We start from the raw sequence: 27,781 nt of genomic DNA, 5'->3' as shown, positions 1-27,781 counted from the left end.
ATTGTTTAACAAGCTTTGGAACTTTAGAATCAACTTGTCAATTTCCTTGCAGGCATTAAAAACGGGATTTTGGGGGGATTTGCAGGAATCTGTGGATAAATTTAGATCAACTTAATTTCTTTCAATAATATTTTATAGCTATCTGTTGAGGTCTTGAACATCTTTTATTAAATTTATTCTTAGGTATATTTGATATATTTGATGCAGTGGTAAATTGTCTTTTTAACATTTCATTTATTGTTTGTTATTCTTGTACAAATACAATTTTTATATATTTACCCTTTGTTGGTTAAAGAAATTCCCTTTTATTTCTAATTGCCAAATACTTTTATTATGAATAGATGTTGAATTTTTACTAAATTTCTTTATTTAGCGAAATAATCACATCATTTTTTTCCTTTATTCCATTAATGTAAATTATGTTGATTTTCTAACATTAAGTCAACTTTGTGTTCATAAAATAAACCAAAATTGGTTGTGAGGTTACCCTTTTTTAATGTTAGATTATATGTTTGGCTTATATTTCATTAGTTTCTCCTTTTTCTTTATGTTCTTAATTTACTGGTCTTTTTCTAACATCTTGAAGTGGATACATAGTTCATTGTTTTTCTGCCTTTTTTTCAAATTATGTGTCTTATTAATCATGTAGTATGTTCGTTTTCATTCAGATACACATATTTCCCAATTTCTGTAAGTTATCCACACATATATTGCTTAATTTCCAAACATTAGAGAAAAATTTATAGGAGGTTATTCTCTACTTTATATTTTTAGGATTATTGTAACTCATTTTTTTACAAGGTATTTTTGAGTTCAAAACAGTAGTATAAAGACCAGGTATTTATACTTCTATTATTAACACACTTGAAGTCCATTGAAATGCTTAATTACAGTTGCGCTTTTTTAAAAAAAAAAATTTCATGTTCATAACACACTTGGACCCACCAGCCTTGAATTTTTTTAAACGAAAAACTGTAATTAGTGTACACGATTTAGGAAGATGGGAGGAGCCATCTGCTGCCTTTTAGTTTGGCTCACTGATTAAGCTAAAAGAAAACTTGGCTACCAAAAATATAGACTGTTCCGGAATTTTGAAGATAAGTTTATAAGTCCTGGGGCTATCATGAAATTTCTTACTATATGGCAAAGTCACAAGCAATATTTAGATCTACGGGACTCTCATAAAAGAACATATAATTTAGGGATTTCATCTTGTTTCCTGCTGTACCCATAAGACTCAAAAGGTTCCTGTCACAATATCTGTTGAATGAATGAATGAAACAACGGCTGAAATGAAGGCTGGTATCAATTACCGGTCAGTTAAACACGGAGCAGGAGTTGAGATGTGCTCTTTAGCACTTGAGAACAGTTGTCATACCCTCCTTCTCACTGACTAGATCAAATCTAATTGGTAGCTGGCATTACATTTGCAACCATTCAGTGTAGAAGCGAACAGGTGTTAGTGTTTTGACTGCCTTTTTTTTCTAATCATGAGAAAAGTTGTAAGAATTATCTAGAATCTCCTTTGTATCTTTACCCAGCTCCCCCGGCTGTTAATACTGGCTTTATCTTTTTTCTCTATATACATTTTTTTCTTGCCTATTTGAAAGTAAATAGTGTTTTTTAAAAGCTACATTGAGTAACAGATTTACCACTAATATTATGCACATAAAAAATAATATGGCCCACAAATAAGGCTCATTTGTTGGCATGCACTGTTATCGAGTATATCATATTCCTGCACTCCGCTGTAAGGATGTAACACTTCTCACGATACTTCTACCAGGCACACTGCTTTGTTTTAGGCCAGACTGCATGCTGCTGAGATTTCTTTCCCCTCATTCATACAGGCTTCTTCGGCAGCCAGGCTTTGTTTATTGTCAGTTTTAACTACACCTTCATAGACACAGTGTTGTCATATAATAGTATTCTTTTTGCACAGGATTTTGCTAAAAAGAATGTGCATACTTTCTCAGCTGATATAATCCCTGTCCCCGCACTCAGTTATGTAGCTGACCATAAAACTGTTTTGATAGTCTTAATTATTATTTTAAAGTTATGAGGGTTTTCAGGATTACCTTTAAAAGTTAAGAGTCTAAGTCTACTCTTCTGCCATCATTTCTTAGTTTCTGGTCCTACTAGGTGTTAATGCTTTGTCTTCTGCAGCTGGCAGAATGATGGAAGAGTAAAATGGGAGGGAGCGGTGGTGGCACTCGGCTTGGGAAGTTGACGGCCTTTACGGTTGGCTGGATGAAATCAGGCACGCGTGAGGTGGGCGGCTGGGATGGTGCTCTGCAGTTCTTGCGGGAAACCTTCCTGAGTGTGTGCTTGCTTCTCACGGAGATGGCGCATTGAGCAGAAAAAATAAACCAGAAATCTGGAGAAGCCAACATTTGGGCTGTATATGACAAAGATCAAATAGCCATAAAGAATTTAAAATAAAAATTCTTAAAATGAGCAAGAAGATGAACAAAAGGCACAATAGGTAACTAAATTCTTTTTAATTGTCATATGCGTTTTATATATATGTATCTTAAAATTTGCCATCTTAACCATTAAGTGTGCAGCTCAGTGGCATTAAGTACCTTCACACTGTTGTGTGATCATCACCACCCTCCATGTCCGGAACGTTCTCTTCTTCCCAAACTGAAATCTCTCCCCATTGGACAGTAATTCCCTGTTCTTCCTCCCCCAGCCCCTGGAGCCACCACTCTGCTTTCTGTCTCAGTGAATTTACCTGTTCTAGGTACTTCGTGTAACTGGACTCAGACAGCATGTGTTCTGTGCCCAGCTTATTTCACCTAGCCTAATGTTTTTAAGGTTCATCCATGAAGAAGCATGTATCAGCATTTCCCCCCCTTTTAAGGTTGAATAACGTTCTCTCAAGTGTATATGCCACGTTTTGTGTGTTCATCTGTTGATGGACACTTGGGTTTCTACTTATCAGTGAACATGCTACACCGAACGTAACTGTATAGGTATCTGTTTGAGTCCGTTTTCAATTCTTTTGGGGTCTCTACCTAGGAGGGGAGCTGCTGGGTCATCAGGTAATTCTGTTTAACTTTTTGAGGAATTGCCTGTTTTCCTCAGCAGTTGCACCATTTTACGTTCCCAGCACCAGGTAAGGAGGTTCTAACGTCTCCACATCCTCACCAACACTTAACTGGTTTCCACGTTGTTGTTGTTGTTGTGTGTGTTAGTATACTCCTCTCCTAGGTGCAAAGTGGTATCTCATGATTTTGATTTTCATTTCCCTAAGGACTGACGATGCTGAGCATCTTTTCATGTGCTTACTGGGCCATTCGTGTGTCTCCTTTGGAGAAATGTCTGTTCAAGTCCTTTACTCATTTTTAAGTGGGTTATTTGTCTTATTTGTTTCTTTGTTTAAGTTGTGGGGGTCATTTTTGCATTCTGGATATTAGTCCCTTATCAGATGTGATTTGCAAATATTTTCTCCAATTCTGTGGGTTCCCTTTTCACTCTGTTGATGTCCTTTGATGCATACATTTTTGGTCCTGTGATACTCTTTTTCTCTATTTTTAGTTTGTGTTGTTGGTGTTATATCCTAGAATCCACCGTCAAATCCCAGGTCCTGAAAATTTATCCTTATGTTTTCTAATTTTTAAGCTTTTTGTTATTTATTATTATTTATGCCTACAGCACCTGGTCGTCCTAGGTGGTCTCCCATCCAAGTACTAACCAGGCCCGACCTTGCTTAGCTTCCGAGATCAGACATCGGGCTTGTTCAGGGTGACATGGCCGTAGACCATGAACCATGGCTCCACTGGGGCACAAACCCAGGACCTTCTGCGTGTAAAGCAGATGTGCTAACCGCTGCACTATAGAACCATGTCCTGTTTTCTAATAATTTTATCGTTTTAGTTTTTTAACTTAATTTCACTGGGGTAGCATTGGTTAATAACATTATATTAAGATTCAGGTTCATCATTTTCTACTATGTTGTCTGTATGTTGCATTGTGTGCTCACCATCTAGTCTCCTTCCGTCACCATATATTTGACCCCCTTTACCCTCATCATCCTCACTACCCCTTTCTCCTCTGGTGACCACCATACTGTTCTTTGGGTCTTTGGGTCTGTGAGTTTGTTGTGTTTGTTCGTTTGTTGCTCTGTTTATATGCCACATTTGAATGAAGTCGTGGTTCTCATCATTTCTGTCTGACTGCTTAGCATGATACTCTCAAGATCCATCCATGTTGTCACAAATGGCAAGATTTCATCCTTTCTGATGTCCGAGTAGTATTCCGTTGTGTATATGTACCCCATGTTCTTTATCCAGTCATCCCTGGAAGGATACTTTGGTTGTTTCCATGTCTTGGCTACTGTAGATAATGCTGCAGTGAATTTAGGGGTGCAGATGTCTTTTCAAGTTAGTGAGATTGCTGGGCCATGTGGTCGTTCCAGTTTTAACTCTTTGGGGAACCGCCACACTGTCACACTGGTATTGTAGTGGCCATACCAGTTTACATCTCACCAGCAGTGCACGAGAGTCTCCTTCTCTACATCCTCACCAACACTTGTCTCTTTTTGATAATGGCCATTCTGACAGGTGTGAGGAGACATCTCACTGTGGGTGTGATTTGCATCTCCCTGATGATTAGTGATGGTGAGCACCTTTCATGTACCTGTTGATCATCTGTATGTCTTCTCTAGAAAATGGTTATTTATATCTTTGGCTCATTTTTTAATTGGATTGTTTGAAATTTTTGCTGTTAAATTCTATGCATTCTTTATATGTTTTGGATATTAGCACCTTATCAGATTTGTGATTTGCAAATACTTTCTTGGTTCAGTAGGCTGCCTTTTCATTTCTTTGATGGTTTCCTTTGCTGTGCAGAAGCTTTTTAGTTTGATGTGGTCGCACTTGTTTATTGTTGCTTTTGTTGCTACTGCATTTGGTGTGATCCCATTTTTTTTCTTAAGCCACTTCAGGAGATGAATGTACTTTATAATGATATTAATCATCGCTTCAAGTTTGTTCTTATATTGTCAGCAATTATATGTTGTTGGAAATTTGGTCATCAGTAATGTTCTTTATTTGCCTGTTTCTTCACTTATATAACAGGGCAAAGTACTTTATAAAGTCCGCTGGAAAGGATACACGTCGGACGATGACACCTGGGAGCCAGAGGTCCACCTGGAGGACTGTAAAGAAGTGCTTCTTGAATTTAGGAAGAAAGTTGTGGATAACAAAGCTAAACCAGTCAAGAAAGACACTCAGGTATTGCATTTTATCACTTACTTTTTTCAGTACAATAAATTTATTGTAAATTTTACTGATATAAAGATTGCAATAAAGAATTCAAAACTATTAATAAAACATACAGTATTCCTGTTGCACATTCTGTACTGCCAATTAGTTCTCAAGATACTTCGTTGAGTTTTGCCAAACCTTCTGTAGCCAATCTATGACTGCAGTTGACAGACAAGTATGGTTTGGATGTGTTAGTGACTATTCCCCCTTTAAGTTAAGGGTAAGACGAAAGTTGGGGAGGGGAGACATGTTGACCCCTTGTCCGTGATGTAATAAGCGTCTTCGTTTTTGTATACCTGAGGAAAATTTTTTGTGCCATTCACATTATTACTACAGACATAATGCATGCTTTCATATTTAATCTACATTGTTAACAGATTTTCATAGCATTTCGGTTATTTACAGGTCTGGTTATCCAGGTCTTTTTTTCTTCTTCTGTACCCACCTCAGTCTTTAGCTGCTTGGTTGCAGTTGGTAGCTCTTCCTCATGGTGAAGAGGGACAGAGGGACGGGACGGGACGGGACGGCAGGACTTCGGGCAGGTTAAGCGTCCGTCACTTTGGAAGAAGGTTTGACGGGCTAGAGAGAGATGATGTTAAAAGCAACACAGGCTTTTCTCCTATGGACTTGTCCATGTTTTATCCTTGATTCTCATGTTCCACAAATAATTGGCTATATTTATTAATCTCGGAAGGATTTCCCATTTTACTTTACAATGTAAATTTCATTTATAACATCTATATAAATGGAACCAGCTCTTTTTTTTTTTTTCATTAGAGATAATTTTTAATACTGGCAGAGGTTCTTGAACTTAGAATATAGTGAAAATTTTACAAAGTGAAAATTTCTCACAAGAAACATTTTCTTATCTAAGTTTTTAAGGGCTGAATGTTGATCCTTTCTCTGCAATTTGAATTTCAGCCACACTTTTAAAAATAGTATTTTTTCAAATGACCAAACCAGCGTTTCGACCCAGTTTTTGCTGTGTGTGGTGGTAGCAGCAGCAGCAGCAGCAGTGACAGAGACGGCTTCTGTTTCTGGAGCTCTGGTACCGTGGATGTGCCTGGCGCTGGGTCAGCGCTTCGTGTGGACAGGTGCAGCCGAGCTCCCAGCGGGCAGTGGGGGCCCAGCCGGCCGCTGTGCTGTGGAGGGTCGCCTTTTGGTTTGGGCTGTAGCTTGATTTACACTGAGAGGAGTGAATTACGAGTTCTTAAAAATTATGTTACTGTGGCAGGGCCTTTAATAAATATGGTTTTTAAATTACTAAGCAAAATGCTTGGCACTTTAAAAGTTTTTGCAAAGGAAGCCCTTCACAAAATGAGTTCAGGTAATAGTAGATGTTTTTCCCCAAAAATTTTTGCTATAGTTATATTTTACTTTTCTAGAATGGATGCCTACTCCTTCCCTGTTTCTTTCCCTAAAAATGCTCCCACAAACACAAATGCACAAGTTTTACTCAGTGATTGGTTCATATTACTCTCAAAATTTAGACTCTGTGATTGAAGTCTTCCTAAGGTGTATGTATTTCTCAATTTCTTACTTTCCTGTCTTGTTAGTCAGATAAGTTTGCTGAAACTTCTCCCAAAAAGTCTTGAAGAACTCTGGTTTCATTACCCCTTTATTTCACTTTATCAAGCCTCCAGTTAAACGCATCTTGCAACTCTCTTGATTTAAAATTAGTGATGATGACTGGTGTGCTTGAGGCATACTCTTAAACTTAAAAATCCTTATCCTAATTTTAGAAAGATACTTCCCCACTTTAAACTCTCTTTTTATAAGCTACCCTCACTATTTCATAAATAATTTAAAATTGCAGGTCCTAATAACATTTCAGATCTTCATAAGACCAAAATCTCCATTACCTGTATCAAGTTAGCTTTCTCATGCATTCTCTCATTATGTTTCTGTAACTTTTTGGCCTAATCACTGAGGTGGTGTCAGTGGACAGAAATGTGGCAGAAATACCACTAGTCGCTGACCTGCTTCCCCCTTAGCAAAAGAAGTTTTGAAATTCAAAGGCTCTTGTGATTCTTTGACAATAGAGAGAGAGAGAGTAGGAGAAAACTGCTTTGTTCCTTTCTTTGCGTTCATACAAGCAGCATGTGTGCTGCCTATGAAAATCGTGATATTTCCCCATCACCAAAGTTTTTGTTTTAGAGAGATTTTACTATGTAGCATCTGTAAGAATATTTGATTTTTCACTTTTTCTTCTTAATTCTGGGAACACTGCTTGCTTAGGACTTAACACCATAAGTTAGAAACGGTTTCTAAAATAATCCCAAAATGGTTGTTAATATCATTTACTAGAAAATATACATGATGCAGAAATAGTATTTGTTCATTAAAATACTTTTTATTATTTAGAGTATGGATACCCTTTTATCTTTATGCTGATCTTCAGGTGTTTCAAACTAAAAATAAAATTGAGGTGCTTTTTAACATTCATTATGTGCAATATGGTCCAGTCCTTCCTTCATTTTTAATGGACTGAAAATGTACAAATAAGGCAGCCACTGGCCTGCCTGGCACGTGACGGCTGACATATGACACAGGTGAGCTTCCACTGTACTGTTACAGCAACATTTTTACTGTTTTTACCTTCCTGGGTTTTTTTTTTTTTTCATATTTTAGAGCCAAAACTTTTTCTGGTAAATATAGAACTTCGTATGTGGGCCAGACCTTTAAATGGCCAGTTACAGAGAGATTGGTAAAATCTGGCCTTCGATCCTCAGGTGCCTTGGCAAGCTGTACATATATGATTTTTATTTTTTAAGGGCAGTACCATATACCAAGGATTTTGCCTTCTGCTTTTTAAAAATATAATAATAATTTTTTTTTATCAGTGTATCTTCTGATCAGTAAACAAATATGTTTTTTAAAAAATCAGGAAACAGTCGCCTGTCGTCTACTGCTCAGTAAAGAGATAAGTTCACCTTTAAGATTCAAAGATCGCTTTGACGGGGTGTAGGGTAGCTTTTTTGAAATACTTGTGTTTATTTAAAGTGTGGCTATAGAATAATAACTACATACACCCTTTTAATGTAAAATGAATTAGAATTTGCCCATCCAAATAAACATTTTTAAGAGTGTACATTTTATAAAGTAAATTTGTTCCAATAGTGCCGTGGCCCAAAAGGATTTAAAATTTTTCTTTTGGAATTGTCTTCCTGAGAATTGCTAATGTCATGCAAGAAACTAATTTCTAGTGACATCTCTTCTTTCAGTCACAGCGGTTCTCAAAGGCGGTAGGGGCTCTGTGAGTGCAGGGGTGCACTTCCGGAAGAGCCTGGCGGGGGTGCTGCGCTGGGAAGCCCTCATGATTTCCACAGGCAATCACCTGGGGAGAGGTGGCCTGGGGCATATACTGTGCACTCCACACATGCGTCACCGCTTTGTCATGCCCTCGTGTTCCCGAGGACGGGGGTCACATAAGCAGAGTGACATGAATTGCCTGGGTCAGCCCCAGTTCACACCTGTTGCCTTGGTATTGTTATTAATAGAGCCGTTTCATTTTCAGAGTTGTCCTGATTGGGGTCATAAATAATATGTCAGACTATTAAAATGAGTAAGAAGACAGGTTGCTAGCACACGGGAAGTGTTCAGACTCGGGTATGGGGACTTAAGTCTCTGTTGTGATTATAGTTACTTTTAAAGTTAACACATTCATTTCCGTCACCTAATACCTGTTATTTGATGGCAGACAATAACTGTTCATCAAGTGGCAGCTAATCTTTTAATGTCTTGACTTCATTGAATCTGGCCAAGGATCCCCAGATGGATTCATTTGAAACATAGTATTCTGATGCCTAAAATCAAACTGCTACATTTACTCCCGGCTGAAGCAACCCATTGTCTGTGTAAAACCCACAGATGGTAACGAACCACCTTGGGGAACAGTCTTGGTGGCCAGAGAAAAGTCTTCTCTTGCAGTTATCTGCTTAGGAGCCAGCACTGGAACACTTCACAGATGACTATGGTGGGGGGTGGGGCATTAGAAGGATCAGGCGCTTACAGGGGACTCTGCCAACTGTTGTGGTGACAGTTATAACAACCAGCAAGCAGGGCAGGGGACATTGCTGGTGCACTGCTGCAGTGATTAGAGATCAGCGTCAGGTTTGCCGTCCCCATTCTTCTCCATTCTGCGGTAAGTTCTGCAGTTATTCGCATGTTTCTTTACTTGCAGTAGGTTCCCTGGGTGTATTTAGTGTTAAATTTACTTGGATTCTTTTGTTTCTCTTCTCTGTGGTTATATTATCAGTTTGATAAGCAGGTTGGTTTATTTGCTAACTAAGCGCCTCTTTCCTCCCTGCCTTCCCTCTCCCTCCTTGTCTAACTCACGTTCGCTTGGCCCCAGACAGCACGAGTTTGAACTTCACAGGTCCACTTCCATGCACATATTTTCCAGTAAACACACAGCCAGCCGGACTCAGCCTTGGCAGTCCGCAGGCGTGGAGGGCACTTGTATGTGGTGGTCTCGCCCCTTTGACATGCAGGACTTGAGCAGCCGTGGGGGTTTGTATCTGCGGGGTTGGCCCCCACACCCCTACCCGGCACACGGTCGCCGTCGGTAACAGACCAGTGGCGGGAGTGAGGTTTGGGTGCTGCCTCTGCTCATTCCACATAAACAGTGAAATGTAATAGCAAGTTTAAGGACATTTGGGGACCCAGAGTTTTTTTTAAATACCCTTGTGTTTGGATTGGTAACTACTTTTTTGACAACCAAGAAAGTTCTATTATACAAATTACTTTCTTGGTGTTTTTGCAAATTTTGGAAGTTCAAATGAACAGCTACCCACCGGTACACAAGACCATTCATGTCTGCCATAGTTTGGGGCCTTCAGCAGCTGTGTTTATCTGCTTTTCGAAACTGAGGTTTATCGCCACTCCCCAGGCCGTTTTGTTAGATCAAAATGATAGTATACCACTTCCGCTTAGGTGAGTGATTTTAAGGAGTTGAGAAACCACTTGAGAAAAACATTTCTACTGGATTTCTTAGTGCTACTTTTCTAAACCTTTTAAATTACTATGTTAATGGGCATTTAAATCTTTTTTGTTTTCTAGAGACTCTCTTTAAGTAATGACATATTTGAGGCGAACTCTGATAGCGATCAGCAAAGTGAGACAAAGGAAGATACTTCTCCAAAGAAGAAAAAGAAAAAGTTAAGGCAACGAGAAGAGCCGAGCCCAGATGCGGGGAAGAAGAAGAAGGCCAAGACGGGGAAGCTCCGAGAGCGGGCCAGGCTGGACCTGGAGAGCACCCCGGAGAGCTCGGGGTTCGATCTGAGGACAAAGAAGAGGATCTCGGAAGCCAAAGAAGAACCAAAGGAACCCAAGAAGCCCAAAAAAGATGACGTAAAAGAAGCCAAGGAATTGAAGAAAGTTAAAAAGGGCGAAGTAAGAGATTCAAAGGCTAAAATAAGAGAAGATTCCAAAGAAAACAGAAAAACAAAGAAAGAGAGGGGTGCGGACTCTCAGTTGGACTTGGAATCAAGTGTACTTAACGAGCCCTCTTCCCAGGAGGGGGACAATGACGAGTCCCAGCCTGCCAACCGAGAGGAGAAACCGAGGGCTAGAGGCGCGAAGGAGAAAGCCGGGCTGGACGCGGGGCCAGACGCTGTGTCAGAGAGCCCGCGGGACGATGCGGGCAGCATGGAGGAGGAGGGCAACAGCAGGGGGAAGGGGGCCAAGAAGAGGCCTCGCAGGGCTGAGGAGCCACGGGGCCGCGCAGGCCCGGAGAACGGCCAGTGTCCTGGCCGGCGACACACGTGCAAGACACCCCGCGGCCAGGAGCGCAGCCGGAGCGTGGAGGCCGAGGCGCCCAGGAGCTGGCGGGCGGGCAGCTCAGCCGAGGACGTGAGTACGCGGGTGGGGACGTGAGTATGGGGACGCGAGTATGCGGCCGGGGATGGCCCGGCCAGCCAGCGTCCCTCTGCGCAGGGAATGCCACGCCGTGTTCTTTCGTGACCGCGGTGTCGCTGTGGGCTTGGCGTGTCCCCAGCTCACACGCTTCGCATCATCCCCCACGGTCTTAAGACACCGCGTTTTACTTAGATGAGAGTACACGCAGCACACTAACCTCCTAGGCCTTTTAGTTGTTACAGAAATACAAAAATTCCTTTATATAGCTTTTCAAACGAAGTATTTTCTACATTATGAAAGTATTCACACATGCAGTATTTTTCAGGGGCTATAAAAACAATTTTTTTATCCATTATTCCTAGTTTTGTGGATTTATCTTAAGGAAATCATTTTAAAGGAGAAAGAGCTGTGTATACAAAGATATTTAGGGCAGTGTTTCCTAAAATTAATACCAGCCTCGCCATGAGGGAAGTGGCTAAGAAATTGTATTTACTTGGGAAATATTACATAGCCATAGAAATACTAATTATGGGGTTAATGTAGTAAAATTACAAAAGTTTACAAAATTTTATGGTGAAGAAACTATACGTACTTAAGAACACAGCCATGTAAAAATGTGCAGTATAAATAAAAGTGAATTTTAAACAGTTATCTGTGCAAAATGATAAAGATCAGGAGGCAGTGTGTGCAGAAATAAAAATAGCCACGTTTGGTGGTAGGACTGCAGGGTGAAGTTTTCAGAATTTTCTTTATTCTTAATAATAAAATTACTAAGAGAAACCTGAGGAAACCGGCGTTGGTTTTGAATTTACTGTTTTGTAAATGCCGTGGGTAAGAGGTGATGTCAACTGACAAAGCAGCAGATGTGAAACAAGATTGCGTCACAGTGGCCAGGGACCTGTGTTTCCAGTTTTCAGATGTTTGGTATCAGTTCTTATCTGTACCTGTTTTGGGTCTTACATGTGTTTCTTTCAGGAGAAAGAGACCAAAAAAAATGAACCCAAAGAAAAATACCAGAGAAAGCATGATTTGGACAAGGAAGAAAAAGGCCGCAGGGAGCCAAAGGGATTGAAGAGTGAGTGCGAACTCTGACCTTTATCTTTGCCACCTTTATACAAGGGGTTCAGTTCACTTGTGGCTGTCTCGTCCCTAACCTGCAGTGTCACAGAACTGGGAAACTCTCTTCCCTGGGCAGTTTAGAACCTTACGCTCCTTCAGTTGAACCCATTTCCGTAGGTTATTATGTAACAGTTTGTGTTGTTTCTAGCAGTCATTTTTCCCTTCTCTTCGCCTTTTCTCTTTTTGAGTATGATGACGGAATTCGTTAGACTTACAGAAACAGGACGTTAACTACGGCAGAAAACTAAATGTCTCCTGTATAGTGGATGCTGCATGAAACTGCTGTTTAATGTGGCTGTTGTATTTAGCCTCGTGTCGTTTGCGTAAACGCCGTGTTGACTGTGCGCTTTGGGTCACATCACGAGGCACCGTAACTGAGGACCGTAACGCGCGGTACTGGAACGAGGTGCTTCATCAGACATCTCCCGCCGCGGTGTTCGAATAAGCCCCAGTGGATCCGTTAGTTCACACATCCTAAGACAGTCCTCGGGTTTTCTTCCAAAAGCTGTGTGTGACTGAAATGGCATCAGAAGGAGACGCGGCTCTGTGCCTTGGCTGGAACCCAGGAGTGAGTGGCAGGGAGGTGGAGGCCATCGTCTGGGTGGGTCGTGCATAAAGCGAGTGCAATTTAAAGACTAAGTGTGTAAAGTAATACAACAGTTTAAAGCATCTATTATTCAAAGAGTGACAGGAGAGGAGATTCAAAATATTGTTTAACTGGTTAACTTTTTCTTCCCTCTACTGTCTTGTGTGTCAACTTCAGGTACATTTTTATTGTGTCTGTGTAGTCCTCCTCCACCTTCGTTCCATTCCATCGGAAGGGCACGACCGAGGTCTGGTTTTCAATGTCCCCTGCTAGTAGAACTGAGCTACTCTGCTTGCGGAGTTTACGGTGGGGTCTTGCCCCTTCGTTCTGCTCTGCCCCTTTTGGGGTTTATGGCAGACCTCGTGCTTTGCCAGTCTTTTTCGCTTTTGGCTTTAGTTAAAAGTTGAGCGGGTTTTCCCAGGTGCACAGACAATGAGCTGGCATGGCACCCTCCATTCCCCCCACTTGCCACCATAAGTTACCTTTGTACCAGGTTAGCTTCAGGATACCACCGTAGCTGTTGTCCTCAGCAGGCCCTTATCAAACTATATTTGTGGGTCTGTTTTTTAGTTAGTTATTTTTGTTCCTTAGATTCTGCATATAAGTGAAATGGTACATATCTTTCTCTAACTTACTTCACTCAGCATAACCTTTAGGTCCATTCACGTCATTGCAAATGGTAGGATTTCATACAGCGGTACAATTTATTTCATTGTATTTATGAACCATAACTTCCTTAAGGAAAGTACATGTTTCTTTAACACGAACCCAGATTTTTGATTACAGCAGAAATTTGACTCCTATTATCAATTTTTTTTCACTAGCATTTAAGGAAATCAGAAACGCGTTTGACTTCTTTAAATTAACTCCAGAAGAAAAAAATGATTTTTCTGAGAATAATCAGAAAAGAGAAGAAATACCAGTGGATTATAAAATCGCAGAAGATCACAAAAACAAAGAAAACAAGCAGGAACTTAAAGAAAGGAGAAATACGAGAGATGAGACTGACACCTGGGCGTACATCGCCGCAGAGGGCGATCAGGAAGTGGCAGACAGCGGATACCAAGCAGACGAGAATTGCGGTGAGTGTGTCTGATCACTACAGTGTTTCAGGGTGATGAACCATGTCATTTCAGCCTCCTCATCCATCTCTCCTACCACCATTCTGATCTCAAGATCAGAAAGTAGTGGCATTGGAGATTTTGTCTCCTGAATAAGTTCACTTTTCTGTTGAAAACTTAGGAATTCTGTGATTTCTGAATTGATCACAAATATTTTCTGAGTCCTGTGCTCAGAACATTTAGAAATTATAACGCTTTCCAGTTTTGTACCTTTCCCACACTTGTCAAGTAGCCCGATTGGGTATCTTACTAGATTTCTTTCAGAAAATTATCAAATGCAGACTGACTGTGTTCCGGCCTTTTAACTTTGCGGTAAACGGCACGTCCTAAATCAGACGGTGTATCTCCCTCGAGTGTGCTGGGATCGGCTGCGAAGGAGGGAGGGTGGTGTGTGGAGCACAGGGCACACCAGCTGTGGGACGGAGTGCACGCGTGGACTCACACAGGGGCGTGGCAAACACGAGGCTGGTCTGGGGGAGCAGGTGAAGGGAATCACTAAATGCTTCGCAACCCATGGCGCAGGCCACGCAAGAGGGATCCCAGGTTAAGGTGATGGTTCCCCAAATCAGTAACGACTCTCCCTGCCAGGAGCCCCGAGGGCTGGACTAGTGACGTGTCAACTCTTCTGGGCTTGGCGTGGGTTCACTCGGCGTTCACTGTATCCTTGTGTGCATGAATGAAGGTGACACGTGAGCAGACTCGTCGCGTAGGAACACATTCTGTTTGGGTAATGGCTCAGGAGCCCCCTTTTGAGGCAGCGACGATGTCTAAGGCCATCCTATTTCGGAGGACAGCTTTCTCATTAGGGACATTTCAGTACTCAGCAAGGACTGGCTGGGGGTTCACTTGGAGCTTCTGTATGTGCTGTGACATCCTTCAAGGGAGTAGAGGGGACAGGCGGCAGGTAGTCACCCAGGGGGAAGCAGACGTGCCACCTGGCAGCCTTGGGAGCCTGGGCTGGCTGGGATCCACTGCCCTCTCCGGTCCTCGGGTGCAGGGTGTCCCCACAGGTCCAGGTATGGCAGGACAGCGGGACCCCTGTGGAGACGGTGGTTCCCCTCACTGGGGTGCCAGCGACAGCTCCGTGCCGTCAGCAGCACAGCACCGTGGCGCACAGGGCGAGTTGGGGCAGGGGCGTCCCCGTGACTCCTGTATTGTGTGGCATTAGGTACCTTGGCAGTCCGCAGTCTGTCACATGGGCAGCAGGGCCACTAGCTGGAACACATGGAGCCTGGGCCGGTACAGCGGTGCCACTGGCTGCCAGGGTTCCCCAGTCAGCTTGCTCTCTACACCCCTTCTTCCTCCTCCCACCCCGTGCCTGCGGGTTATGAGGAGCTGGGACCTCCACCCAGTGTCACGCTCTTCCCCAATCTGGCGCATTCTGACCTCTGACCTCTGACCCCGACCCTCGTCTGATCACCAGGGTGGCACACACCTTCTCCAGGCCTCTAGTGCTGGCAGTCTGGTTGGCATGGTGACAGGGAAGGCTAGACTCAGGGACACACAAACACAGGCATGCACGTGCCAGTTTATCACTGGTTGGGGACTTGGAAGATGGCAGTTGCCTTGGGCATTGATTAGTGCACACAGGACATGCTGTCTGTCGCTGCATTAGCCGGTTACTACGTGTCAGGGGCAGTGCGCCATCCCAGCCGGGCTTAGTCATGGTCACCCACCCCTTAGCTTCCCACAGTCCCTTTGGGACAGCCCAGCTGTCACTGCAGAGGGTCCATGGCCGGGGTTCCCGAGTGCTGGGCTGTGTGGTGCCTGCCTGTGTGGACGGGCTGCCCCCATGAGACCAGCTGTCCTCTGGGCACCCGCTTCGTCTCAGAGGCCTCTGCGCTATAGCAAGTCTTGTGCTCAGCACACGGAGTCAGCCCTTCGGACCCAAAAACTGGACAGGTGACAAGTGGCCACGCAGGTCCATGGTGAGCTCTTGGTAGGCAGCTCTGCAGATGGTTACTCAGCCCTGTCACCTAGACCATGTTCCCTCCTCGTGTGACCTCTGTCCTGCTTCCCACTGCTGCGAGTGGCTCCTGGTCTGTGATGTGTCCCCTCACAGCTACTGTGAACGGTATGCCTTCTGCATGTGACTTACTCTGTTAGCTGCCTTTACTGTCACCACTGCTGTATTCAGAGAATGGCAGCAGCAGTTTTCTGTAACTTCCCCAAAACTCACAGCCACCATGGACCTGAGATTGAACTGTCCCCATGCTCTAGGCAGCAGAGCAGTGCTGGTCACAATTGGGAGTTTGGGGAAAACTTTGTATGGTGCGCGTCTTTTATAAACTCCATTTCTGTAGCAAGGTTAACTGCCTGGCATCTGTAGTTTCAGGAATTGGTTTTAAATGAAAGTCCTTTAACTGCCATCATCAAATGTCTGTGCTTTGAAGTCACTGTGACTGACTCCCATGTGAGTTCAGCCCAGCCACTCTGCACTGCCGGTAGGGAGTGAGCACATGGGTCGGACATGTGGGCGGAGGCTGGCACTAGTTTTACAATGGGCACAGTGGGCAGTCAGGGACTCGGCAGAGAGGGCTTCCTGGAGGAGGGGTGGGGCTGAGTCTGGACTGGGTCCACAGGACTGGTTTACACATTGCGAATGAAGTTACCTACACAAATGACTGCAAGCAGCGTATGCAGGAAAGGTGGCCAGACGGTGGAATGCCAGCGAGTCCCCTCACTGACCTCTCTCTCCCTTTGAGCTCCTTGGCTGTGCCCTCATATTCGGACCTCACCCCATCAGTTAGTGGGTCATCTCTTAATCTCTGTGCCTGGGAAGCACCGTGACTTCTAAATATGGATAGTTCATGTCACTTCCCAAAGAAATTCAGAAGTGTCATTAAAGACTCCGCTACACAAGGACACGTGTTAAAGGTGTTTGTAAAGTGTTGGTTAAGACACCACAAATTGAATAAAGCAGCACTGTGTTTCTCTGTATCCAGAAAAATGTTAAGGCTCTTCTGTGTTCCAGACGGCAAGCAGCAGGTTCTGAGTTTGGGCATGGACCTCCAGCTGGAGTGGATGAGACTGGAGGATTTTCAGAAGCATCTTGCTGGGGAAGATGAGACTTTCACTCCAGCAGATGCAGTTCCGAGCAGTGAGTAGTATGGGGGGGTGTGGCGATCCTTTCCATGACTGCGTACAGAACATTTAATTTATCGTCTGTCTTTTTAGATTTATTGCGGGATGCTGTGAAAAATGGAGATTATATCACTGTGAAGGTTGCACTCAATTCAAATGAAGAATATAACCTGGACCAAGAGGTAGTAAATACTTTCGTGAAATTTCATGAAAGGGGGATGGGAAATAGCTCTTAAAATAACTCAGTTTTACTTTTAATTTAACTATAAAAGTAATGTACGTTCACTTAATAAAATTCAAACATTGTATAATGTAGAAATGACAGTCCCTGTATTTCCAGCCCCCTAAAGGGGCCGTCCCGTTCAGCTGTCGTCATCTGCTTTACCCTCTGCCGCTTCAAGCAGGAAGGGTGTGTGAACAGCTCCTGTTTTGGGGCCACTATTTGCATTTCATTGTGTTGTAACCTCATTGATTCATAAGGGGTTTTTATATAGGAGTATTAAACTCTTTTTCCCTTATTTTTAGTTTAGTTTTGAGACTTACTGCTTAGAGGGTTTTTTTAGGTAGTCATATCTATTGATGGCTTTTAGGTCTCTCATCTTGCTTAAAAAAGACATTTTCTCTAGTTGCTGAAGTTTAGTTGCTGGGATTTTTAGGTTTGATCCTTTGAGACTATAGTTCAAAAAGTTACTGGGATTTTTATTAAAATTGCATGGAATACAGAGATTAATTTTGCTAAGAATTGCCATTTTACATTTTGAGTGGACATTTTACATCTGTGGACATGGTGACTTTTTATCAGCTCTTTATTCCGTTTATTTTATTAATTTTAATTTTTAGCTGAGGCAACCCTTGGTTGACCTCACAGATTGCAGGGACCTTATCAGTTTACAATCCCTTATTTTTTTATTGTTTATACTTACATCACCTGTTCTTCCTAGGTGGTCTCCCATCCAAGTACTAACCAGGCCTGACCCTGCTTAGCTTCCGAGATCAGACAGGATCCAGCTTGTTCAGAGTGGCATGGCCGTAGACTCCATTTATTTTAAAACAAATTTTTTTTTTGTACAATTATCACACACTTATTTCAGATGTATTTCTAAATACTTTATAATTTGATTGCGTTACTATAAGAGCCCCAGTCACATTTTGTAACTGGTTACTAGTGTGTGGTGAAGCTGTGCGTGTGTGGGGGTGTGTGTCCTCCAGTCACTTTGTGAAATTCTCGTACCCTGATAATTTACTTGCCTTGGATTTTCTGGGTAGAGAATTCAATCATCTGCTAAAATAACTATTTTGTTTCCTTTTTTTCCTAATGTTTCTTTCTCTGGTCATGTGAAATTGGTGCCATTTGAGTAACAGTGGTGGCCTGCTCTGCTCCTGGTCTGAGGGACGTCCCTCAGGGTGGCTGTCGAGTTTCATTCCTTCTTCTCCCTTCAGATGTAGCTGGTTGAGTTGTCGGCAGGGGCGGGTGTGGGTTTCATTAGACGCTCTTCCTCACCCTAAAAGTTGGTCTTAGAAGCAGATGCTGCAGGGGCCTTCCCAGAGTTAGGGGCATTCACAGGAGAGGATGGGGTGGTTGTCAGTGGATCCTCCAGTCTGTCTGAAGTGCTGCTGCTAGAAATAATCTTACATTTGTGTTACCTCAGATTACTCATTCCGGCAAATTCTGCCAAGCCTGCAGGTCGTAACCAGATTAACTCATACACTGTTGGAACTGGGTTTTATCAAATAGTGTTTAATTAGTGGCTCGCTTTCCTCATATGGTGTTTAACTAGTGATTGGAAATTTTTTAGCTAATAGTTATCTTTCTCTTCAACTTTGTTCAGAGTGATTTCTTTACTCAGTTTTGTTGTATCAGCACCGTTTCCTACTTCAGAATTTTCTTTATCGTTAGAACAATTAAACTGTCACTTCCCAGCAGTTAGGTGTACACAGGCCAACGTTCGCCTATTCCAGCTAGCACTCATTTCGGCTTGCCATCAAATACAGTAGGCTTGCATGACTTCCCGTGGTCATTTCTAGCCTGACATTGTTGGCCAACTACACGCATGAGTTTTACCTAGAGCACAGGAGACTTTCAGACCTGAAGTCTGAGATACCCAAGTGCTGTTGCCATTCATGCAGCATCAGGATTCACTATCCATGTCCTGTCACGTGAAGTACTGATGTACCTGTGGGACCCAGTGCATAGACGTTGTGAGAGGTTCCGGTCATGTACATACAAAAAAGTCAAGGTTATTAGTTTCTGATGTTTTATTAGGCTACTTTGGTGGGAAAAGTCAGTAATGCTTAAAATTAGTGCACTTCAATGATTTCACATTGAAAGTCTAAAATGTCTCTACTTAAACATTAATGTTTTTTCTTCAACAAAATCTATTAAGGACTCAAGCGGGATGACGCTGGTGATGCTGGCCGCAGCCGGAGGACAGGACGACCTGCTGAGGCTCCTGATCGGGAAGGGGGCCCGGGTGAACGGGCGGCAGAGGAACGGGGCCACCGCCCTCATCCACGCAGCCGAGAAGGTTGGGCAGCTTTAAAATTTACATTCCTGTTCATCTGTCCTTGTCATAGGTGGGAGTTGTACCAACAGCAGCAGTTTGTATTGAGTTTTCAAATGTGATTTTCTAGTTGGCAGTGTCATGTTGAAAAAGCACCTCTGACCAAGGCACCAACACCAATCTCAGTCTTGGGCCTTTTTAAAAATCTTTTCCTATTGAAATTAAGTGTCCCTTTGGTTAACAACTTACTGTCCCCACATTACCTTTCTGGAGGGCGGCTCTGCACAGGGTCCTACGGGGAAGCCAGTGGTTAGGCTTTAGGTTGACACTGCTGGCCAGATTGAGTGTGGCCATGCCCCAGACTCCAGTGCCTCCCCCCTGGGGAGTGCACAGCGTAGAATCACTGTCCCCACCGACCTGGGGGAGGCTGAGTGGACGTGTGACAACATCTTGTCGGGAGTTTGGGGAGTTAACTTGCATTTTCTCTTTAATAGAATTTCTTGACCACAGTGGCTATCCTTTTGGAAGCAGGAGCCTTCGTCAACGTTCAGCAGAGCAATGGGGAGACGGCGCTCATGAAGGTGAGGGGGCCGAGGGCGGGGAGCAGTGAGGGACAGAAGGGACATCAAAGACTGCTGGGTTGTGCACCTCATGGTGGGTGTGGCCTGGACGAGTGTGGGGACGGGGAGGGCATGGAGGCTGCAGGCTGGCTCCCGTCACTGTGTGGTGTTGGGTGCGTTGTCTCAGCCTTGGGTCACTCCGTGTTGGACGTGGGCGTGGCAGGCAGGCTGTGTAGCGTGCCGCTGGAGCGCGCGCCCTCCACAGTCAGCGCATCTGCAGGGGCGAGTCCAGTGCGCCACTTCTTCCCACGACAGCTGTAGACTCTTGCTCAGGTTCTGTGGGGACAGAGAGGGCACAGCTTTGGCCTGCCACCGCCTCCCTGGACTCAGCAGTGGAGCCCACTGCAGTGTCAGCAGAGCCACCGAAGTCGCTGTAGGGGGCAGCCGGCGGCAGCTGTGTAGTGCGTCCTCTCTGGCCCGCAACAGTGTTGGTCCGGGAGCCCACCCCCGCATCCCTTACGTGTGTCCGGTGCTGCACATGGTCAGGGTGGCACTCGGGCAGGGAGTCCGTCTGGCTGAGACACCACCAGGTGTGTTCTAAGCAGGTATACCCAGGACGGCCCTGAACCTGTCAGTGCTGTCCTAGGCTGACTGAATTCAAACTTGTGCCCACGCGTGTCTCCCGGAGAAGCTCCTGGGGATTTTGAAATTTTATGCCACGAGGTGCTTAGGGGTGCCCCATGTGACCTCTGGGCGCCTCTGCTGAGATGTCGCCCCCAGGACGGAGGACACGGGTAGAGGTGGAGCAGCAGCGCTAAGGCCCGCAGTCCTTTCCCCTGGGGGCACAAGTGTCTCTTGCAAAGCTGCCCGTTTCCCAAGGAACCAGGCGGGACAGGAAGGAATTGCGTGTAGTCTGTGCTGTCCCCTCCCATTTGTGTTGACGCTTTCTGACACTTGGGAGACCCACCCCGGGTCCGTTCCCCAGCTGCCTCTACCCCTCACGTGGGGCCCAGGTGTGGAGGAAGGGAGGGACGCGGCCTGGCGGTCACCGCATCTCAATGGCTGTTCTTGGACGCAGGCCTGTAAGAGAGGGAACTCGGACATTGTGCGCCTGGTGATCGAACGTGGCGCTGACTGCAACATCCTGTCCAAGCACCGGAACAGTGCCATGCACTTCGCCAAGCAGAGTGACAATGTGCTGGTGTACGACCTGCTCAAGAGCCACCTGGACACGTAAGTGGCCCGTGCCTGGGGCCCGCCACGTTCCATCGCGGCGGCCTGCCCATGCCCGCTGAGGAAGCGGTCCTGACGGGCTTCCATTCTCAGGCTACAAATTCAAGTGGCATGTGAGTGACTTTCCTGCGAGCTGCCGAGTCCCAGGAACTTCCAGACCGGAGGAGGAGGAGGAGGAGGTCTCAGCAGGACAGTGTAGATTTTAGTCATGCTCCCACTGTGGCTCAAAAACAGTTTCTTAGAACGCTTTAAATTTTATTCTGTAATAGAGATCATTTTTGAGCACTTTCAGGTTCGGTGACATGGAAAGCAGATTTTCTTTTCCATGCCCCTCCTGCCCCAGGCAGGCATAGCCAACCCCCACTGTCAGCACCCTGCCAGTGGGGCTGGGGCAGTTAATGAACCTGTGTGGACAGCAGCACCTGTGGTCCCTAGCTTATGTCACAGACTTTCCTTACCTGAGAGGACAGTGTCACTGCCCTGAAGACCCTGCTCCTTGTAGTCACCCCTCCCTCTCCCCAACCCCGGCAGACACGAATGCTTTTATCGTCTCCATAGATGTGGTAGAGCTGCAATCATAGTGTCACCTTCTCAGACTGGCTTGACTTCCGTCACTTACTGATGGCATCTCAGTTTCCTCTGTGGCTTCTCACGGCCTGACAGCTGGTTCCCGTTTAGTGCCGAGTGTCAGTCTTTCCTCTCCATCTGGATGCCTCAGTTTGTCCAATCACATTCATTCTTTTCTTGAAGGTTCATACATGTAATTCAGTAGCTGGTCACCACATCTGGCAGGAGGTGTGCTTTGTCACCGCAGCAGAGTCAGCAATGGCCACTGTCCCCTCTCCCTCATTTGCAATGACTGCACGGTGGCTCCTTCAGTTCCAAGTATACAATCTATGGTCTAGGCAGAAAGGAAAATACATTTAGGACAGTAGACAAGAAGGGGCCATGTGCCCGCTCAGCCCCCAGTAATTCCTGTGGGCATCTGTGGCTGCAATGGTCCCAGGAAGCCTACCCGTCCCCGCCTGTCCATGGGGGTAAGTCACAAACAGGCGGCGGGTGACCAGCCTTCCCATGTGCACGAGACGAAGGGGCCGCTAAGATGATGGATTTTGCTTAACTGACTAAATTCAGAGTCCTGGGGCCTCAAGGGTCCTGGGGCTTAACCTCCAGAATGAGACTGTCCCCGAGGAACTAGACCTTGCTGAGTTTGCCTGCCTGCTTCCCTTCCCACACAGGCTGTCCCGAGTCGCAGAGGAGACTATCAAGGACTACTTCGAAGCACGCCTCGCTCTGCTGGAGCCGGTCTTCCCCATAGCCTGTCACCGTCTCTGTGAGGGGCCAGATTTTTCAACGGATTTCAATTACAAACCTCCGCAGAACATACCAGAAGGTGAGCCTGTTTTCTCTCGGTTTGAAATGCAACACTAGAACTATTAAGTGACAGAACTCTTTCTGTTATGCACGATTCTCAAGTAAAAGGACAGCTGCTCTGGCAGAGTCAGCTGAGACCCAGCCTCCCCAGCGACTGTCAGGGTTCACAGAGCCTAGGGTCAGCGCTTGTTTAAGGAAGTTGGGTCTCGAGAATTAAAACTAACTTTTATTAAAATTTACTGTTAAGATTCTGAGCCCAGAATCAAATGTTTTTCCTCAACTTTATTATTGCTCATAGCTTCACCTCTTATGCACGTCTTGCCCCATAACAAAGTTCAGGAGATGGAGGTGTCACGACCGCGGCTGCCTTCTCTAGGATGTGGGGTGCAGGTGATACCGCCTCTGCCTCCAAGTATGAAGTTTACACTTTCAAAACCTTCCCACCCATTTTTAAGAATGTATGCAAGAATACACAGCTTCTCACACTATGTATTTGAAGAGTGGCAACATGTCGTCGTCACTACTCAGGGGAGTCCCTGACCTCCTTTCCTCCGGGACCAGAACCAAAAAGAATAAATGGTTCTTTGGGTCGTCTGTGAAGTCTCCTCATGTTTATTACAACTGGCCTGGATCAGTATTTATTTTTGTATTTAAAATACAGCTTCAAAAATAAAACGAAGGTTGCACAATATTTTGAATATTCAGAGAAAGCTCTAGATCTCATCCTTTTTTCCCCCAAAATAAGATTTTTTAAAATTTAGCTTTAATGTAGGAAAGTATATTTTTAAGTCTGTTCCTTGAGCTATTGGTAGTGACTATTTGAACAAAAAATTAAAAGGGCTGCAGTTTGAAAAATGCTAGTTAAATCTGGAAGCTAGAAGGTGCCTGAGGGTATGGTGTGAGTGGGTGGGGAGGTGGCTGTGCCCAGCGGGCGTTAAAATCCCTGTTTACATCTTCCTTGCCCAGGCTCTGGCATCTTGCTGTTTATCTTCCACGCAAACTTTCTGGGTAAGGACGTGATTGCTCGGCTCTGTGGACCCTGCAGTGTGCAAGCTGTAGTTTTAAATGACAAATTTCAACTTCCTATTTTTCTGGTAAGAAAAAGTACATTTAAGACTTAAATTGCTGTTTTAATGAAAGTGTGTTAATTATAATTCATTAAACTAGTTGCTAGAAATGAGACAATACTGATAATCATAAAGTAAAATTATCCTAAATTTTCGTTGAAAATCTAAAATATGCCTTTTCTCACCATCATACGTATACGTTTCCTTCGATTTGCTTTGAACATTTCTGTTTATACCTAAACACCACCACTGGACAAGCAAGCACTGGTTTTATGTAGCTTACTTTAAATGCTTACTTTTAGGTAATCATTATGCTATTATTTTGATTACATTTTTAAATACATATGTAACTACTAAATGCCCTTGAAGGATCTTTATGCATGATTCCTTTGCCACATTCAAAATTCTTAGGCTGAATTAAGAAAAATTTAGTTACAAAGATCAACACTCGTGCTGTGTATGGCTGGGTCCATTCTAATCCTAAAGATTTATCTGGACATTGTTTTGTTATTTGTATCCTTTATTGCCTTGTATGAATTCAATTATAAAACTTGTATTTGTCATCATCACCAGAGACTTAAGGTTATACCGTAGGTGTACAAATTGGAAGAAACGCTTTTTTTTTCTTTTTCCCTAGGATAGTCATTTTGTTTACTCCTTCAGCCCTGTGGCAGGCCTCAACAAGCTCTTCATAAGGCTGACAGAAGCACCCTCCGCTAAGGTGAAACGCTTTCCCTCCTGCTGTCCCCAAACTGCTGGGTGCACCTGTCTGAATGAGATACATGCTTGACATTCAGGGTGTGTCGGTGCAGGGATGGGGGGCGTCTAGCAGTCTGAGCTGCTGTGTGGCCTGGGCTTTGGTATTTCATCACCATCGTATGTCCCTTGGCTGGTCACCAACCTCTCTGTGAAATGAAGCTGGACTAGACGGGACTGTGTGGTAGTACAATTCTCTAAGTAAAAATCAAATTATAAGCACTTGAATTTATTCAAGCAGGTGACCATTCCAGCCACCTAACCTGATACCCCGTCAGGACATCGCAGTAGGGAGATGGCTCTGGGCACGGGTGCCACTCCTGCTGACCCGTGTGTGCATTCATTCCTCCAGGTGAAGCTGTTAATCGGTGCGTACAGAGTGCAGCTGCAGTGACCAAGCCAAGGCCTGGGGTGGACTGAAGGGACGGACTGACCTTCAGACTTCAAATACTGTCCCTAAAGCAGCTGAGGACTCTGGCACAGCCAACACTCACGCCTACATTTAAAGTCTGTAAACCTCGTGCAGTTTAAGGCCTGTCACTTGTCACAGTCTCTTAAGATGGGACACGGTGTTCTAATGTCATAAAATATAAATGTAAGTATTTGTGCTAGCATTCTGAAGTCTTGGTGTTGTGTCCAGGCTGCATATTTCTGTTTCCACAATGTGGAACTGTACCTATGAGGACTGTCTCCTTTTTTTAACTAAGTTTCTACTGTCCTGGTGAATTTGTGTTGCTCCACGCATTAAGCAAAGCGTGAATCTGCTGCTAACGTGCAGTTGCTCATGTCTCGAGCTGGAGGTGACAACTTGGTATTTTTCCAGTTATCTTTTTGAAGAGATAAAAGCAAAAAATGTCAACCAGGACATCGTGAGGTATAAAAGGACGTTTAACCTTGCTTACAGCCATCCTGTACCCTTCCTCTGAGCACTGGCAAGGCCAGCCAGCTTTGCCACTGCCTCGGGTGACGAGTTACTGCCACCACTGATTCTCCACAGGTCTAACTCTGACTCCATTTAAAATTGTGAATTATTTTTCAGAATGTCACATTGGACTCGCACACATTGTGTTGCCATTTTTACTTTCTGGTTTTCTCAATAAAACAACACAATGTTGATCTACTTTCTTTGTTTTAAAACGGTGGGTACCGAGGGTGCCGTGCTTTGGCTACTCAGCTTTGATGCCGTGTGGCATCTGCTGACTTGAGTTAGCAACGGTGCAGAGACCAGGAGCAGGAGTGCCTCGTTCAATACATATAAGGGAAGCGGGTTTTTAAAGAAAATTTCTGTTATCTCAAAATCCAGCCTAAGATAAGGTTACAAGGACATTGAGTAATGAGGACATGCTGCTTACCAAGGAGGCACGGCCATCTCGGGTCAGAAACCTGAGACACCACGCAGCTGTAGCAAGTCCGCAAGGGCTACACCTTCAACAGCTGAAGTGTGATTAACAGGGAGTGGGGTAAGTCGTTTCGACTGAGCCAGGGCCCAGCAACATGAGAGCGCGCGATAGCTTGGGCCAACACGGCCCTGTGTCGGCTTCTGCCCACTTTGTGCTGGGTGTACTGGTTAAGTCCTGTGTTTCCTAGGACTACAGTGCAGACGCATGCAACTTAACAGTTTTGCTCCGAATGAGCGCTCGCTTCTGTGCAGCAGGTGAGAAGCACTGCTGCAGTTCCGGTTCCTTACCTGCACCACGTGTGGGCGGGCGATGGCTTCTCTGGCAAACAAGCGGTCCCCAGCAGCTACCTTATTGTGTGCAGGTGTGCGCAGTGCTGCAGACGGGCGCGGCACAGGACACGTGTCTGAGCTGCTCATCACAGCCACGGGCCATCTCGTGACTTGGCGTCATCACAGAGGGGATGCATCACTCTGGCTAAACTCCCTGAAAAGCAATTAGTGCACAGCTTTTTACTTCAAATTGATCTTGCCTCAAAGAAAACTCACTGCTCAGCCATTACTTCCTCCCAGTGTCTGCTGACGAAAAGACAGGTAAGTGGGCAGAGCATGGGTGCAGCTCGCTGCCCACTGTTCAGATCTGGTCCGCCCGGAGTGCTCGCAGACAGCGTGGCACACGTGCTTTACCTGCAGCAGCACATGGTCCAGAGCCAGGCCCACCACGCTCACTAAATGTGCCACTGCCATGACATGGCAGGAGGTCAGTCCAGGAACAGGAAATTATCCCAATTCAGACACTCTTCTCTCCAGTCACACCCATCGGCTTTCTCAGATTCAGAACGTGCAGGATTGGTTCAGTGGAAGGTCAGGAGGCTGCTGTTAGAACTGCACTTACAGGGACTCCCAGAGCTGGCAAGGGCGCATCCAGAATGCCAACAGTGAGCGTTTTCTGTGAGAGCACAGTCCTTGAGCAAAGGCTGGGAGAAATGGAAACGTGCAGGCTGGTGAGCAAAGAGCAGGGGAAGCAGGACGTACGCACCGGAACCGCCAAGAGTGCTGCTGAGTTCCAGGGACGGCTGATGGAGGCCACTCCGCTTCCTCCGTCCTGTGTTGATCTGCAGGTGATGCCCCTCACACCAACCCCAATGTCCTCGGGTCCAGCTCCTCCCTCCAGGACACCGGAGCCTTACCAACCAGGAAGCTGGGCCCAGGGACACCATGGTTGGTGTGAGGGGCATCACATGCAGATCTGCCTGTCACCCTCAGCTCCCAGAGGCCCCCAGGTGGGATCTAACTGCCATCTGTCACTCGACAACATAGTACTTCTGCCTTACCGCTCATTACTTGCTTTCCTTGGGCCAAGTGCTTTTTCTCATAATGCCACATTTCTTGAGTAGTTCCTTTCCTTGGGACTAACCCAAAATTGCAGGTTATGTGGGGCAGTAAAAACCCCTGCAGTGTGTCACGGAGAGGGCGCCTGTCAATTGCTAGGCTGCCACCGTGACACTTCACACACTGACCAGCAAGACCGCGCCGGGGAAACGTTCATCTTTAAAACAAAAACTCTAGAATTTACATAAAGTTTGCACTATTCCAGATTATCATTTTAACCATAGAAAATTTGTCCGTGAGGTCTGATTTTTAAATGTCAAGCATTACTCTCTATGTAAACAATGAGCAGTTAATAAACTCACAAATGAAGGTGTGTTTAATCTGGCTTGTTCTGTGTCGTCACAAACATTTCATTATAAATAATTTGCTGTGCTGCAGTCAAACATTCATGAAGTGCATTAGTGTATTTGACCTGTGCAGTGTCCTTTGGCACCTGCTGGCTCTGTAAGCCGTACTGCAT

At 44.9% G+C, this 27,781-nt stretch overlaps 1 protein-coding gene, 1 long non-coding RNA gene and 2 pseudogenes across 2 annotated transcripts in view; 1 reads left to right on the top strand and 3 right to left on the bottom strand.

Moving 5' to 3' along the window:
* The window catches only part of MPHOSPH8 (M-phase phosphoprotein 8), a 28,582-nt gene extending 2,929 nt beyond the window's left edge, over positions 1 to 25,653 (top strand). The window contains exons 2-14 of the mRNA XM_039873059.1: positions 5,085 to 5,240; positions 10,335 to 11,126; positions 12,108 to 12,207; positions 13,662 to 13,919; positions 16,933 to 17,058; positions 17,136 to 17,224; positions 19,427 to 19,567; positions 20,038 to 20,124; positions 21,182 to 21,336; positions 22,575 to 22,729; positions 23,677 to 23,804; positions 24,415 to 24,498; positions 24,886 to 25,653. Of these exons, the coding sequence (XP_039728993.1) occupies positions 5,085 to 5,240; positions 10,335 to 11,126; positions 12,108 to 12,207; positions 13,662 to 13,919; positions 16,933 to 17,058; positions 17,136 to 17,224; positions 19,427 to 19,567; positions 20,038 to 20,124; positions 21,182 to 21,336; positions 22,575 to 22,729; positions 23,677 to 23,804; positions 24,415 to 24,498; positions 24,886 to 24,927 (2,313 nt within the window). The 3' untranslated portion in view covers positions 24,928 to 25,653. The remainder of the gene's footprint in view (positions 1 to 5,084; positions 5,241 to 10,334; positions 11,127 to 12,107; positions 12,208 to 13,661; positions 13,920 to 16,932; positions 17,059 to 17,135; positions 17,225 to 19,426; positions 19,568 to 20,037; positions 20,125 to 21,181; positions 21,337 to 22,574; positions 22,730 to 23,676; positions 23,805 to 24,414; positions 24,499 to 24,885) is intronic.
* Positions 3,652 to 3,767, bottom strand: LOC120610721 (uncharacterized; annotated as a pseudogene).
* Positions 17,959 to 18,077, bottom strand: LOC120610724 (uncharacterized; annotated as a pseudogene).
* On the bottom strand, positions 21,315 to 26,682 carry LOC120610659 (uncharacterized). The gene is made up of 2 exons (XR_005654975.1): positions 26,221 to 26,682; positions 21,315 to 22,237 (listed from the first exon to the last, which is right to left on the bottom strand). It is a non-coding gene; the product is annotated as an uncharacterized LOC120610659 (long non-coding RNA).
* Positions 26,683 to 27,781: the final 1,099 nt, after the last annotated feature.

This window comes from Pteropus medius, unplaced genomic scaffold, assembly GCF_902729225.1.
Source record: "Pteropus medius unplaced genomic scaffold, Ma_sr-lr_union100, whole genome shotgun sequence".
In the NCBI taxonomy this organism is placed as follows: domain Eukaryota; kingdom Metazoa; phylum Chordata; class Mammalia; order Chiroptera; family Pteropodidae; genus Pteropus; species Pteropus medius.
This window is presented reverse-complemented; position numbering and strand designations above follow the sequence as displayed.